The sequence below is a fragment of the Equus przewalskii genome, chromosome 1 (genome assembly GCF_037783145.1).
Source record: "Equus przewalskii isolate Varuska chromosome 1, EquPr2, whole genome shotgun sequence".
NCBI lineage: Eukaryota > Metazoa > Chordata > Mammalia > Perissodactyla > Equidae > Equus > Equus przewalskii.
In genome coordinates this window covers 174,488,178-174,501,595 of record NC_091831.1, presented here as the reverse complement: position 1 = coordinate 174,501,595, position 13,418 = coordinate 174,488,178, and the positions used below count along the sequence as shown (strand labels likewise).

Genomic DNA, 13,418 nt, shown 5'->3' with positions numbered 1-13,418 from the left:
AATTTATACTAGACTTTAATAAATTAAGGATACATGTTGCAATCTGTAAGGTGATCATTAAAAGAATATAAAATAATCCCTAACTAACAAACTCACTGAGACCCAGCCCTCACAGCCTAGCGGTTCAAGTTCAGCACGCTCTGCTTTGGTGGCCTGGGTTCGCTTCCTGGGCGCAGAACCACACCACTCATCTGTTAGTAGCCGTGCCACGGCGGCAGCTCACACAGAGGAACCAAAAGAACTTGCTACTATACACAACTACGTAGTGGGGTTTTGGTAGGGGAAAAGGAAGGAAGAAAAATGAGGAAGATTGGCAACAAATGTTAGCTTAGGGTGAATCTTCTCCTGTAACAAAAGAAAAAAAACCATTGCTACAGAAAATATTTAATTAATAGAAAACTACTTCAATCCAAAAGGAAACAAAAAGGAAGAGAAAAAAGAATACCAAACAGGTAGGCCAAAGAGAAAATAAATAGTTAAGATGGTAGATTTGAGCCCTAATAAAATTGAAATTACATTAAATGCAAATGAACTAAACAGTCTAACCAAATACAAAGATTTTTTTAGCCTGACTGAAAAAAGCTAAACCCAGGGCTGGCCCGGTGGTGTAGTAGTTGTTTGCACACTCTGCTTCAGCAGCCTGGAGTTTGCAGGTTCAGATCCCAGGCACGGACCTACACACCGCTCACCAAGCCACGCTGTGGTGCTGTCCAACATACAAAATAGAAGAAGATAGGCACGGATGTTAGCTCAGGAACAATCTTCCTCAAGCAAAAAGAGGAAGATTAGGAACAGATGTTAGCTCAAAGTCAATCTTCCTCCCCCCAAAAAAACCCGAAACTCAATTATATATTGTTTCCAAAAGAGACAACTTAAATCTAAGTGTATAAAAAGGTTGAAAGTAGTATAATGGGGAGAGATCTACTATGTGAATACTTAGCAAACGAAAGCTGGGACAGCTAAGCTAATATGAGACAGGCAAGAATTACCAGAGATAAACAGGGGCATTTCATAACGACAAAAGGGTCGATCTAACGAGGAAGACAAAACAACTCTAAATCTGGATGCACCTAACATAGCCTGAATATACATAAAATTGACAAAACAAAAAGAGAAAAAAAAATCCACAATCATAATGGGAAATTTTAACATACTTCTCTCAATAACCAATAGACAACATGAATAAAAAATTAACAAGTGACTTAATTTTTTAATTTAAATATCAACAAACTATAGTAAATAAAACAGTCTGGTACTGGCACAAGGATAATGATATGTATATATCTATATTGTAGAAAACATTTACCAAAATCCATTTTATACCAAGCCATAAATTAAGTCTCAAAAAACAGCAAAGGACTGAAATCATACAAAGCATATTCTCTGAATTAAATAGAATTAAGCTAAAAGTTAATAATAAATTATTGGGAAATCCCGATATGTCAAGAAATTAATAAATACCCTACCAAAAAAACAATGTTTCAAAGAAGATATCATAACAAATATTTTAAAATATTTTACACTAAATGATCAGGAAACCATGACATGTCAAAACTGGCAGAGTGCTTTAACAAAAGACAAACTTCCAGAGTAAATTACAACTTTAATGCAGAAATTCTAACAGAAGGCTAAAACCTCAATGATTTAAGTACCCATCCCAAGAAGTGATAAAAAAAGAGGAGCAAATAAACCAAGGAAAAGTGGGAAAAGGAAGTGTTAGAGAAAACAATGAAAGAGAAAACAAATAAAATAAAAAGGATCAACTAAGCCAAAGATTGTTCTTTGAAAACACTAAAAAAATTGATAAACTACTGTCAAGGCTGAAAAGGGGATTAAAAAAAGAGGGAGAGAAGGACAAACAACTAATATCAGAAATAAAAGAGTGGACATCACTAAAGGGACCATGAATGTTTAGAAAATAACAAGACAATAAACACTATACCAGCAACGAGCAAATCAAATGTGAAATTAAAAAAAAAATCCATTTGAATAGAATCAAAAAGAATAAAATACTTAGGAATAAATTTAACAAAAGAAGTGCAAATCTTGTACTCTGAAAACTACAAAACAGTAGTGAAATAAAGACCTAAATAGGGCCAGCCCAGTGGCATGGTGGTGAACTTCCCACACTCTGCTTCAGCAGCCCGGGGTTCACACATTTGGATCCTGGGTGCAGACCTATGCACTGCTCATCAAGCCACGCTGTGGTGGTGTCCCACATACAAAATAGAGGATTGCCACAGATGTTAGCTCAGCAACAATCTTCCTCAAGAAAAAGAGAAAGATTGGCAACTGATGTTATCTCAGGGCCAATCTTCCTTACCAAAAAAAAAGGCAAAGGAACTGAGTAGACATTTCTCCAAAGAAGATATACAAAAGGCCAGTAAGCACATAAAAAGATGCTCAACATCATTAGTCATAACAGAAATGCAAATTAAAACCACAGTAAAACACCACTTCTCACCCACTAGGATGGCTATAATCAAAAAGACAGATAGTAACAAGTGTTGGGAAGGATGTGGAGAAATCGCAACACTCACAAACTGCTAGTTGGAATATAAACTAGTGCAGTCACTGTGGAAAACAATTTGGCAGTTCTTCAAAAGCCAAATATAGATCCAGCAATGCCACTCCTAGGTATATACCCAAAAGAATTTAAAACATATATCCACACAAAAACCTGTATATGAAAGTCCAGAGCAGCAGCATCTATAACAGCCAAGAAAGTAAAATAACCCAAATGTCCATCAACTGACAAATGCATATATAAATTGTGACAGGGAATACTATTTGGCAAAAAAAAGAAATTAAGTACTGATACATGCTACAAAACGGATGAACCTTAAACATATTAGGCTGAGAGAAAAATGCCCATCACAAAGAATCACATGTATGATTCCATTTATGCGAAATGGAATCCCGAATAGGCAAGTTTATAGAAACAAAAAGTAGATAAGTTGTCTAGGGCTTGGAAGCGGGGAGATGGGGTGAAGGGTGATAGCAAAGGGTGTGCAGGGTTTCTTTTTAGGGTAATAGAAATGTTCAAAAATTGATTGCGGTAATAGATGTACAAGTCTGTGAATATACTAAAAACCATTCATTTGTACACTCTAAATGTAACTGCAAATTATATAGTATGTAATTATATCCCAACAAAGGTGTTAAAGAAAAAACTATACAATTTATAATAGTTCCAAATACCATCAGATACCAGGGAATAAATCTAAAAAAAGACATGCAAGACCTCAACACAAAAATGTATAAAACTATACTGGATAAGAGCTCAACACTGTCAAAATGTCCATTCTCTCCAAATCAGTCTATATATTTAAAGCAATCCCCATCAGATCCCCAGCAGGCTACGTGCAAGCATGCAGGCTGGCGTCAATTACTGAACTCATTTAAAATTTACATGAAAAGCCAGAGAGCCACGGCAATCTTGAAGAAGAACCAACCTGGAGGTTTAAACTGTCAGATATTAAGATTTATTATAAAAATAAAGTACATAAAAAAAGCATGGTACTGGTCCAAGAAAAAAAAAATAGACCAATAGAACAGAAAAAAGGAAAAAGATAGATAACCATACCTTTAAAAACGAGAAACAAGACCTGAACAGGCAATTTCACAAAAAGGATATCCAAATGGCCAATAAATATATGAAAATGTGCTTAACCTCATCAGTAAGGGAAACACAAATGGAAACAATAATGAGACACCAGTATGCACATACCACAATGGTCAAAGTCAGTGAGACTGGAATAGGAGAAGCAACTGAACTCTCAGACTTTGCAAACAAAGCATTAATAACTTAAGCGCACACGGAAGCACCTGTGTTAAGAAGTATAAGGTCCTCGGAGTCTAGCGTGAACGTCAACATTTTCAAAAAATCTTACCTGTTTTTGAACAAGGCTAAATTTTTCAAGGAGTTTACATTTTTCTTCCAATAGTGTAGAAAGTTTCACAGCAAGCTTTTTCTCTCTTCCTAAAAAACAAAGTCAATATTATCATGTGTGAATTGTTTCAAGTTTTGAAATTATGAACAACAATGATGAGATCTGAAATAGAAAAAAGAGCTTACCCACATAAAGCCGGCTTCGAACCTGAAACAAATTTTTAACAAAAATTACATTAAAACAAATATACATCCAGGTAAATCTAATTTATTTGATTTCTACTGCCAACCTAACAATAACAGGTTTCTTAGCGCCTTAGTACAAATATAAGTTAGCCAAAATGTGTTCTATTTCCACTGAGAAAAATGCTACATGTTATGCTCTCCCTACTGAAGATTCACATTGTGCATCAGCACGTGAAAGGCTCTGAAAGAAGTCCACCTTGAAGACACCTGTTTCATCTCATTTCAGTCCACTGTTCCTCAAACATATGTGACCCTAAAACAAACTGTTTCAGGAAGCCCCTATTATCATCTCCTTTCGAGCTAATTTTCAAAATAACACAGCTTGAGAAATGTTACCATAGGGCCAGGGATCTGAACTGACTATAACGAAACAGTACACAAACCCCTTTTCTTCTTGAACCTCTGTCTCTCTCTCAAATAAGGAGGAAAAAATTCCACGTGTAAGGAGGCCAGGCTTAGGGCTGAGGTATATAAGTTAAGCGGAAAAAACAATGGGGACTTAAATCATCTACAGACGATGTATGGGGATAAAATAAAAAGAAAGAAAATTTCAAAGTCAAGGGTACAGTAGATGAGGAATAAATCAGTGCACTAAACATCTGATCGAGGAACGATCTCAAAAGGTACCAGGAAATCACAAAAAAATTGAAAAAAAAAAGTTGAGATATGGAAGTCAGAAGTAGAATGGTGAACATCTAAAGAACAGTAGTCCCAAAAAGGGGGCAAAAATATACAAAATGGAGAAGAAATTTCCCAGAATTAAAAAATATAAAAGATCTCATATTAAAAGGTTCTAGAGAATTCTAAAAAGAAATAATAAGAAAAAGCTCAAACCTAGACACATTATATTGAAGTAAGAATATCAAATTGAAGGTTCTAAAAGCCTCCACAGAGAACAAATCACTTACAAATGAATAAGAATCACATTGACATTAGACTTTTCAATAAGTAACATTAGATGTAAAAAGACAAGAAAGTAGGGGTTTTAGAGTATTAAAAGGATAGAACTTTGGACCTAGAAAGCTTATACAGAACAAATCACCATTCATTCCAGTGGAGGGACTTAATTCAAATATCCTCAAGCATTCAAAATCAAGTGTCAGAAGGTTTGCCACACAAACACCCACACTAAAAACAATCTTGAGAAAACTTTTCAAATATGAAAAGAATTAAATCAGGAAACCTTGCAAGAGATATGTAAATTAAGGGTGATAAAATATCTTGGTAATAGTTGCTGTTGTCTTGAGGGATGGGGAAGGGGTGCAGGAGAAAGGAAAGAACCAAGAAAAAGACAAATACAGCTAGAACTAAAATTCTAGATTATACGAACATGATGTGGGTTGGAAAGTGAAGGAGACCAAGGGATGTGAGAGTATGCTAAGGTTCTCGTCTTCTTAGAACACAGAAAGTGGAACAAATTAATAAACTAAGCTGGAAGAAACTAGTCCAAATACATCAATTATCAATATGTTCTCCCAAGAGAAATTTACAAACATACAACAGGAGACGAATACAAGAATATACACAGCGGCACTATTTTGTAATTAAGAACATCTGGGAACAACTCAAATGCCAAAACCATAAAGTACACAAATAAACTGTAGTATATTCTTACAAAGTAATATTCTAGAACAATCAAAATGGAAAAATATTTGCCTCATTCAAAAATGGGTGAATCTTAGTAACACAGGATGGAATAAAAAAAGTTTCAAAACATGATACTTGGCATGATACCAAATAAAATTACATACTATCCTCTTGAAAGATATACGTAGACATGACCAAAAAAATTATTTTAAGGCGTGGAAATAATCCCCAGAGGATCCAGAACAGGGTTACCTCCAGCACAGGGAGGCAGGGGAACGAAATGAGGGAGCATCACCTAAGGACAAGTGACAGTCAATGGTTCTGATTCAGGCTGGGCGGTACATTCACAGATGTTAGTACACCGTTAACAGGAAACGCAGACCAAAAAATAAACACAGGGTTTCAGGATTAGTTTAGAATACTTCTACAAAGAAATTCTTTAAAATTTTCACACTTAAAAAAATTCCTCTAAGTCCATATTCAGTTTCTAATAGCCACACAGTAACATGAGTAACCCACATAACTACAAACTTGCTTCCTTAAAATAAAAGATAAGTTTCTCATATTACTTGTCCAACCTGAAGACAGAATGAACACTCTCTTAGTATATAGCATTGGTTACTTACCGATCGAAAACTTCTCCACAAAAACAAGAGAACAGCAAAAAATCCAACAATAGCTGCACATATCACCAATTCCCAGGGAAAACCATAGAAATTAGAACCTGGTCTCATATCTTCAGGCAATGCTGCCACAACCTTCAAGACAAAGAAAATTAACTTCTTAAAAATGCACTTTTGATAAACAGTGTTGATTACAAACTGCTATACACTACATGTTTGGGTCCCTCCAAAATTTCTATGTTGAAACCTAATCCCCAATCAATGGTATCTGGAAGTAGGGCCTCTGGGGAGCGATTAGGTCATGAGTGAGGAGGCCTCATGAAGGGGATTAGTGCCCTTAGAAATGAGGCCCCCAGAAAGCTCCCTGACACTTTTGCCACGTGAGGTTACAGTGAGAAGACCACGAACCAGGAAGCGTGCCCTCACCAGACACCAGATCTGTGGCCTTCCCAGTTTCCAGAACTGGGAGAAAAATGTTTGTTGTTTAAGCCCCCAGGCTAAGAGACTCTCGTTATAGCAGCCCGAATGGACTCAGACACAAACATGAGTACAACTGTAAACACTATTAACACCCTTTTCACGAAACACGCTGGCAGACTGCCACCAAAGAGATTATTTTTCTGGCAACTTTCAACCACTATCACCAGATGAGGAAGCACGGTATGGGGAAATGCAATGATTTTCAAACTGGAGTTTACAGAGATGCCTCAGAGCTTCTGAGCAGGAGAGTAAGAGGAGAGAAGGCCACAGAAAAAAGGCCAAAGAAAGAAGCTGAGTTCAGGTGCTCTCATTCTGATTTCATCCAATTTAGGTTTTATCTGTAGAGTATATTGGGTACCATATAAGATTTCCCTAGAAGAGAAAAAAACAGATCTGCAGTTTTTTAAAAAAAAAGTTCGACAACCACTGATGGAGCTCTGGGTTTGGAATCTGAATTCCTGGACCCTACCTGTGTGGCTCTCCCCTCTTATCTATAACGGGAATGATGCTGTTTGAACCTGCAAGGCAGGGACTCCATAAAGGTAACGATTTCTATCACTCCTCCGCCAAAGACCATGAGCCTGCAGCCACGGCCTTTCCACGTTACTTCTCTCCCTAGCAGGTCTTCAGCGCAGAACAGCTTAAGGCTTTTGCAGTTGCTTCTGTATTTCATCTTTTTCTGGGTCAGCTCATTATTCATCCCCATCCAATGGGTTATTCTTTTCTTTCTTACCAGGCCCCAGATATTACTCAATCACATAAAAAGGAAAAAGGTAGAGGAGGAAAGAAAAATGCCTTTGTACGAAGAACCTCAAGTCAGATCACGTTGGATTCTTTCCAGGGTTCAACACAAAACCTCTATAGCAAATCTTCCATTTTTAGGCCCTTTCTACCTAGAAAAACACCCTTTAATATCGCCCCTCAAAAGTCTCCTCTCCAAAATCTTTTTTATAACTCTGAGCCATATACACACTCCTTCCAAACTGCTATCTATTGTTCATTAATCTATATGAAATAAACCTGATTATACCTCTAAAAAATACCGCTTTACCCTGATCTCTGCCTCTCCCTACTTTACCCAAGTTACCAGTTCACAGAAATGTGACATCACTAGAACCAACCAATGATTAAAAAAAAAAATACTTACTCTGTCTCTGAGAAAAAGAGACATTCAACACACAATACTGAGGAGAAAAGAAGTTTTCCTTACAGTTTCTATATTCTCCAACCATCTTACTTTCAGCTAACTATTTCAAAACATAAAATACACACTACTTCAAGAAATCTAATCATCAATATGATTTCTTTACAACATTACAACACTTTAACAGACAATTCTAAAAGCATCTCTCAGATGAAACATGTAATCATCTTCAGTATAGTGATATTTCTTAAGTTCAACACCATTTTATCAGCCCTTCTATTCTAAAAGGAGATGGTAAATTCTAGGTTAAAGCCTTGAGCTGGTTGGATCTGGTGGACTGAGGAATAGCAAAAAATCTGAGCTTCAAGAATGCATCTCAAATCCATTGCTTTAGTCTTAATTATTCTGGATTCTCAAGGAGATTTTTCACTTTTTTTTTTAAGATTTTATTTTTCCTTTTTCTCCCCAAAGCCCCCCCCAGTACACAGTCGTGTATTTTTAGTTCTGGGTCCTTCTAGTTGTGGCATGTGGGATGCCACGTCAGCATGGCTCAATGAGCAGTGCCATGTCCGTGTCCAGGATCTGAACCAGCGACACCCTGGGCCGCCGAAGCAGAGCACGTGAACTTAACCACTCCACCACGGGCCAGCCCCAATTAAATTTTAACTACAATATTGTACGTTATCTCACAAAAGTATAGAAAGAATAACCAAACTTATCAAACATCAATAAATATAATGCAATACACAATTACACGATTTGCTAAGTGGCTCCTAACTTTTAGAAGTGATGGGCAACCCTCCATAAACTATGGTAGCGATAATTACAGAACACTTAAAACCTATTCCACTCCCAAACATGAGGACTAAAGGAGTTCTAGGTCAAGCATCTCAAAAGAATCAACTAATCAAGTTGACAAAATACAGTACGACTAAATTGCAATTGCTTTACAATACTGGTTTATTGAGCAAATCTACTTGGATGTCCTGGAGGGGGTCACCACACAGAAGGACCATGTGCTACAGTCTGTGTTCTACTGAAACGGGGAAACTGCCTGCGAATCTCAATGGTATCACCCTTGATGTGGGGAGGGAGGAGGTCACTCCCAAAGCCAATCATCCAGGTAAAAGGAGAGGACCTCTAAAAGGAAACCGGTATTTGATCTTAAGCTGGTAAAACCCCTGTTTCTCCTTCAGTCATTCTCTCTGGGGACCTAGAGTTTGAAGAAGGCAGAGATGGGTGCTAAAATGGCGCCTAGCACATAAAAATATGCTAAGGCCTAAAAGGGGAGAGAGTCTAGGAGCCTGGAGAGGAAGGCATATCATGTAGGCTAACTGTCTGTGTCTTATTCTCTGTGGCTTCTTCTTTTTTAATATACAAACATTAAGCAAGGAAAAAAAGAGAGAAGATTCAAATCACTAAAATCACTATTAAAGAATATTCCAATCCTACAGAAATAAAAAACGATTATAAGAGAGTATTATGAACAATAGCATGCCAACAAATTAGAAAACCTAGAAGAAATGGACAAATTCCTAAAAATACCAAAACTAACTCAAGAAATAGAAAATCTGATTAGACCTATCACAAGTAAATGGATTGAGGTAATATCAAAAAAAACTTCTAACAAAGAAAAGCCCAGGACCAGACGGATTCACTAGTGAATTCTACCAAAAGTCTACAGAAGAATTAACACCAATCATTCTCAAACGCTTCCAAAAAACACAACAGGGAACTCTTCCTAACTCATTCCATGAAGCCAGTATTACCTTGATACAACAGCCAGAGATACATCACAAGAAAAGAAAACCACACATCAATATATGTAATAAATACAGATGCGAAAATCTTCAACAAAATACTACGAAACCAGGGGTCAGCCTGGTGGCGTAGTGGTTAAGTCTGCCCACTCTGCTTTGGTGGCCCAGGTGCATGGGTTCAGATCAGAGGCACGGACCTACACACCACTCATCAAGACATGCTGTGGTGGCAGCCCACATACAAAAAACACAGCAAGATTGGCACAGATGTTAGCTCAGGGCCAATCTTCTTCACACACATACACACACCAAAATACTAGGAAACCTGGGGCCAGCCCCACGGCCAAGTGGTTAAGTTCGCATGCTCCACTTCAGCAGCCACGGTTTCACAGGTTTGGATCCTGGGTGCAGACATGGCGCCACTCACCGAGCCATGCTGAGGTGGGATCCCACATGATACAAGTGGAAGGACTCACAACTAAAAATATACAACTGTGTACCAGGGGTGCTTTGGGTAGAAAAAGGAAAAATAAAATCTTTGAAAAAAAAAAAAATACTAGGAAACCAAATCCAGCAACACATAAAAAGGATTATACACCATGACCAAATGGAATTTATCCCAGGAACACAAGGTTGATGCACCATACAAAAATAAATCAATGTTATACACCATATTAATAGAATGAAGAAGGAAAAAAAAACACAATCATCTCAATAGACACAAAAAAGAGACTTAGAATCCAACACCCTTTGATGATCAAAACACTCAACAAACTGGGACTGAAGGTAACTTCCTCAACTTGATAAGGGGTATCTGTGAAAAACCTACAGCTAACATCATACTTAACGGCGAAAGATTGAAAGCTTTCACCTTAAGATCAGGAACAAGACAAGGATGTCCATTCTCTCCATATTTATTCAACATTGTACTAGAGGTTCTAGCCAGGTCAATCAAGCAAGAAAAAGAAATAAAAGGCATCCAGATTAGAAAGAAAAAAGTAAAACTATCTCCATTTGAAGATGAATCTTTTACAGAAAATCCTAAATAATTCACAGAAAAAAAAACTATTAGAGCAAATAAACAAGTTCAGCAAAGTTGCAGGCTACAAAATCAATACAGAAAAATTACTCATATTTCTATACAATAGCAATAAGCAACCTGAAAGTTAAGAAAAGATTTCCATTTACAATAACATCAAAGAGTAAAATACTAAGGAATAAATTTAACAAAATAAGTGCAAACTTTCTACTCTGAAAACTATAAAACGCTGTTGAAAGAAATTAAAGAAGATCTAAATAAATGGAAAGATATCCCATGTTCATAGATAGGAAGACTCAATATTGTTAAGATGGCCATACTCTCCAAAATCATCTACAGAGTCAACACAATCCTCCTCAAACTTCCAACTGCCTCTTTTGCAAAAATGGACAAGCTAATCCTAAAATTCATATGGAAATGCAAAAGATAGCATTTTCTTATATACAGATACACAGACATAGATAGATAGATACACAGCCCTACCGATAGCCCTATCCATCTATCGATCCATATACTAACCAAAACAATAGTGAAAAAGAAGAACAGTGTTGGAGTACTCATACTTCCCTATTTCAAAACTTACTACAAAGCTCCAGTAATCAAGACAGTTTGGTAATGGCCTAAGGATAGACATATAGACCAATGGAATAGAAATGATTATCCAGAAATAAACTTTTAAATTTATGGTCAATTGATTTTCAACAGTGGTACCAAAACAAATCAACGGGGAAAGAATTGTCTTTTCAACAAATGGTACTAGGGCAAGTGGATATTCACATGCAAAGGAATGAATCCTGACACACACTTTATACCATATATAAAAATTAACTCAGAGCCAGCCCTGATGGCCTAGCGGTTAAAGTTCGTCATGCTCCACTTCAGCGATCCAGGTTTGGTTCCCAGGCGCAGAACCACACCACTCGTTTGTCAGTAGCCATGCTGTGGCGGTGGCTCACACAGAACTAGAAGGACTTACAACTACAATATACAACTATGTGCTGGGGCTTCGTGGAGGGGAAAAAAACCACATACGTAAAAAAATTAATTCAAAATGGATGACAGACCTTAATGTAAGAGCTAAAACTCTTAGAAGGAAGCATAGATATAAATCTTTGTGACCTTATTTTAAGCAACGGTTTCTTAAATATGACATCAAAAGCACAAACAATCAAAGAAAAAAATAAATTGGATTTCATCAAAATTAAAAGCCTTGGTGCTTCAAAGGACACCATCAAGAAAGTGAAAAAGACAACCCATAGAATGGGAGAAAATATTTGCAAATCATATATTTGATAAGGGTCTGGTAGTCTGAATATATAAAGAACTCATAACTTCAAGAATAAAAAGACAAATAATCTAATTTTTAAAATGAGCAAAAGAACTGAATACTTCTCCAAAAAACATACACAAATGGCCAATAAGCACATGTAAAGAAGCTCTACATCATTAGTCAGTAGGGGAACGCAAGTCCAAACCACAATGAGATGCCACTTTGCACTCATCACCAGGGTGGCTATCAAGAAAAGACAAGAGTTGGAGAGGATGTGGGAAATGAGAACCCTCATAAACTGCTAGTGGGGATGAAAAACGGTGTAGCCTCTGTGGAAAACAATTTGGCAGTTCCTCAAAAGTTAAACATAGGGTAAGTATGACCCAGTAATTCCACTCCTAGGTATATACCCAAGAGAACTGAAAACATTCATTAAAAAGACTTGTGCATGAATGTCCACAGCAGCATTATTCTTAATAGCCAAAGAGTAGAAACCACCCAAATGTCCATTAACTACGAATGGATATTCAAAATGTGATATATCTATACAATGGAGTATTTTTCAGCCATAAAAAGGAATGAAGTATCGTTACATGCTACAACATGGATGAATCTTGAAAGCACGCTAAGTAAAAAAAGCCATACACAAAAGGCCACATATTGTATGAACCCATCTACAAGAAATGTCCAGAATAGACAAATTCATAGAGACCCAAAAATTAGAGGTTGTCGAGGGATGGTGGAGGGGAGAACAGAGACTGAGTGCTAATAAGTACAGGGTTTCTTTTTGGGGTGATGAAAACGTCCTGGAATTGCGGTGATGGCTGCACAACATAGTGAATATATAGAACAGTCACTGAATTCAACTCTATAAAAAGGAATTTTACATTAAGAGATTATATCTCAATAAAAAATAATTTTTTTAATTTAAAAAATTATAAAATAGAGCAGTGTTATGCCATCCCAGCCCCCAAGCCAATGTAGTGAGTACAGTGGCATTTAGCAAAAAAATCATACAGGTGAAGATATTGTTCACAGGACTAGAAAAACTCCTACAAAATCTAGCTGCCCCTCTCCACGTCTCTCTCCATTGGCAACCCTATAAAAACCAAGTTTTGATTATCGTTTTTATTGAAGAAAGGGAAATACGTGCAATCTGAAATTACCTCTTCTCCCACAATATGCTTCTCTTCCTATAAACTCTATCTCCGTGCATGAATAAGCTGCCAGAGCCAGAACCCTGGGAGTCATTCTAGATTCCTTCTCTCTCTCATCCTTCACATCCAATCAATAAAGTCCTACCCATTTTAGCTATTAGCTACTAAATATGAGCCCATTCAGTACCCTCTTCCCTTTCCCCACCCGACAGCTCTGTCA

At 37.0% G+C, this 13,418-nt stretch overlaps 1 protein-coding gene across 17 annotated transcripts in view; it reads right to left on the bottom strand.

Annotated features, from left to right (window-relative positions):
- MIA2 (MIA SH3 domain ER export factor 2) overlaps positions 1 to 13,418 on the bottom strand; it is an 88,079-nt gene that overhangs the window by 52,505 nt on the left and 22,156 nt on the right. For all 17 annotated transcript variants that reach the window (XR_011542553.1, XM_008519426.2, XM_008519428.2 and 14 more), the window contains 3 exons: positions 6,352 to 6,483; positions 4,079 to 4,100; positions 3,894 to 3,982 (listed from right to left, as the gene is read on the bottom strand). Coding sequence is in view for 16 of the 17 variants with exons in the window: in XM_008519426.2 (XP_008517648.1) it covers positions 3,894 to 3,982; positions 4,079 to 4,100; positions 6,352 to 6,483 (243 nt within the window). In the remaining variant the exon portion in view is untranslated. The remainder of the gene's footprint in view (positions 1 to 3,893; positions 3,983 to 4,078; positions 4,101 to 6,351; positions 6,484 to 13,418) is intronic.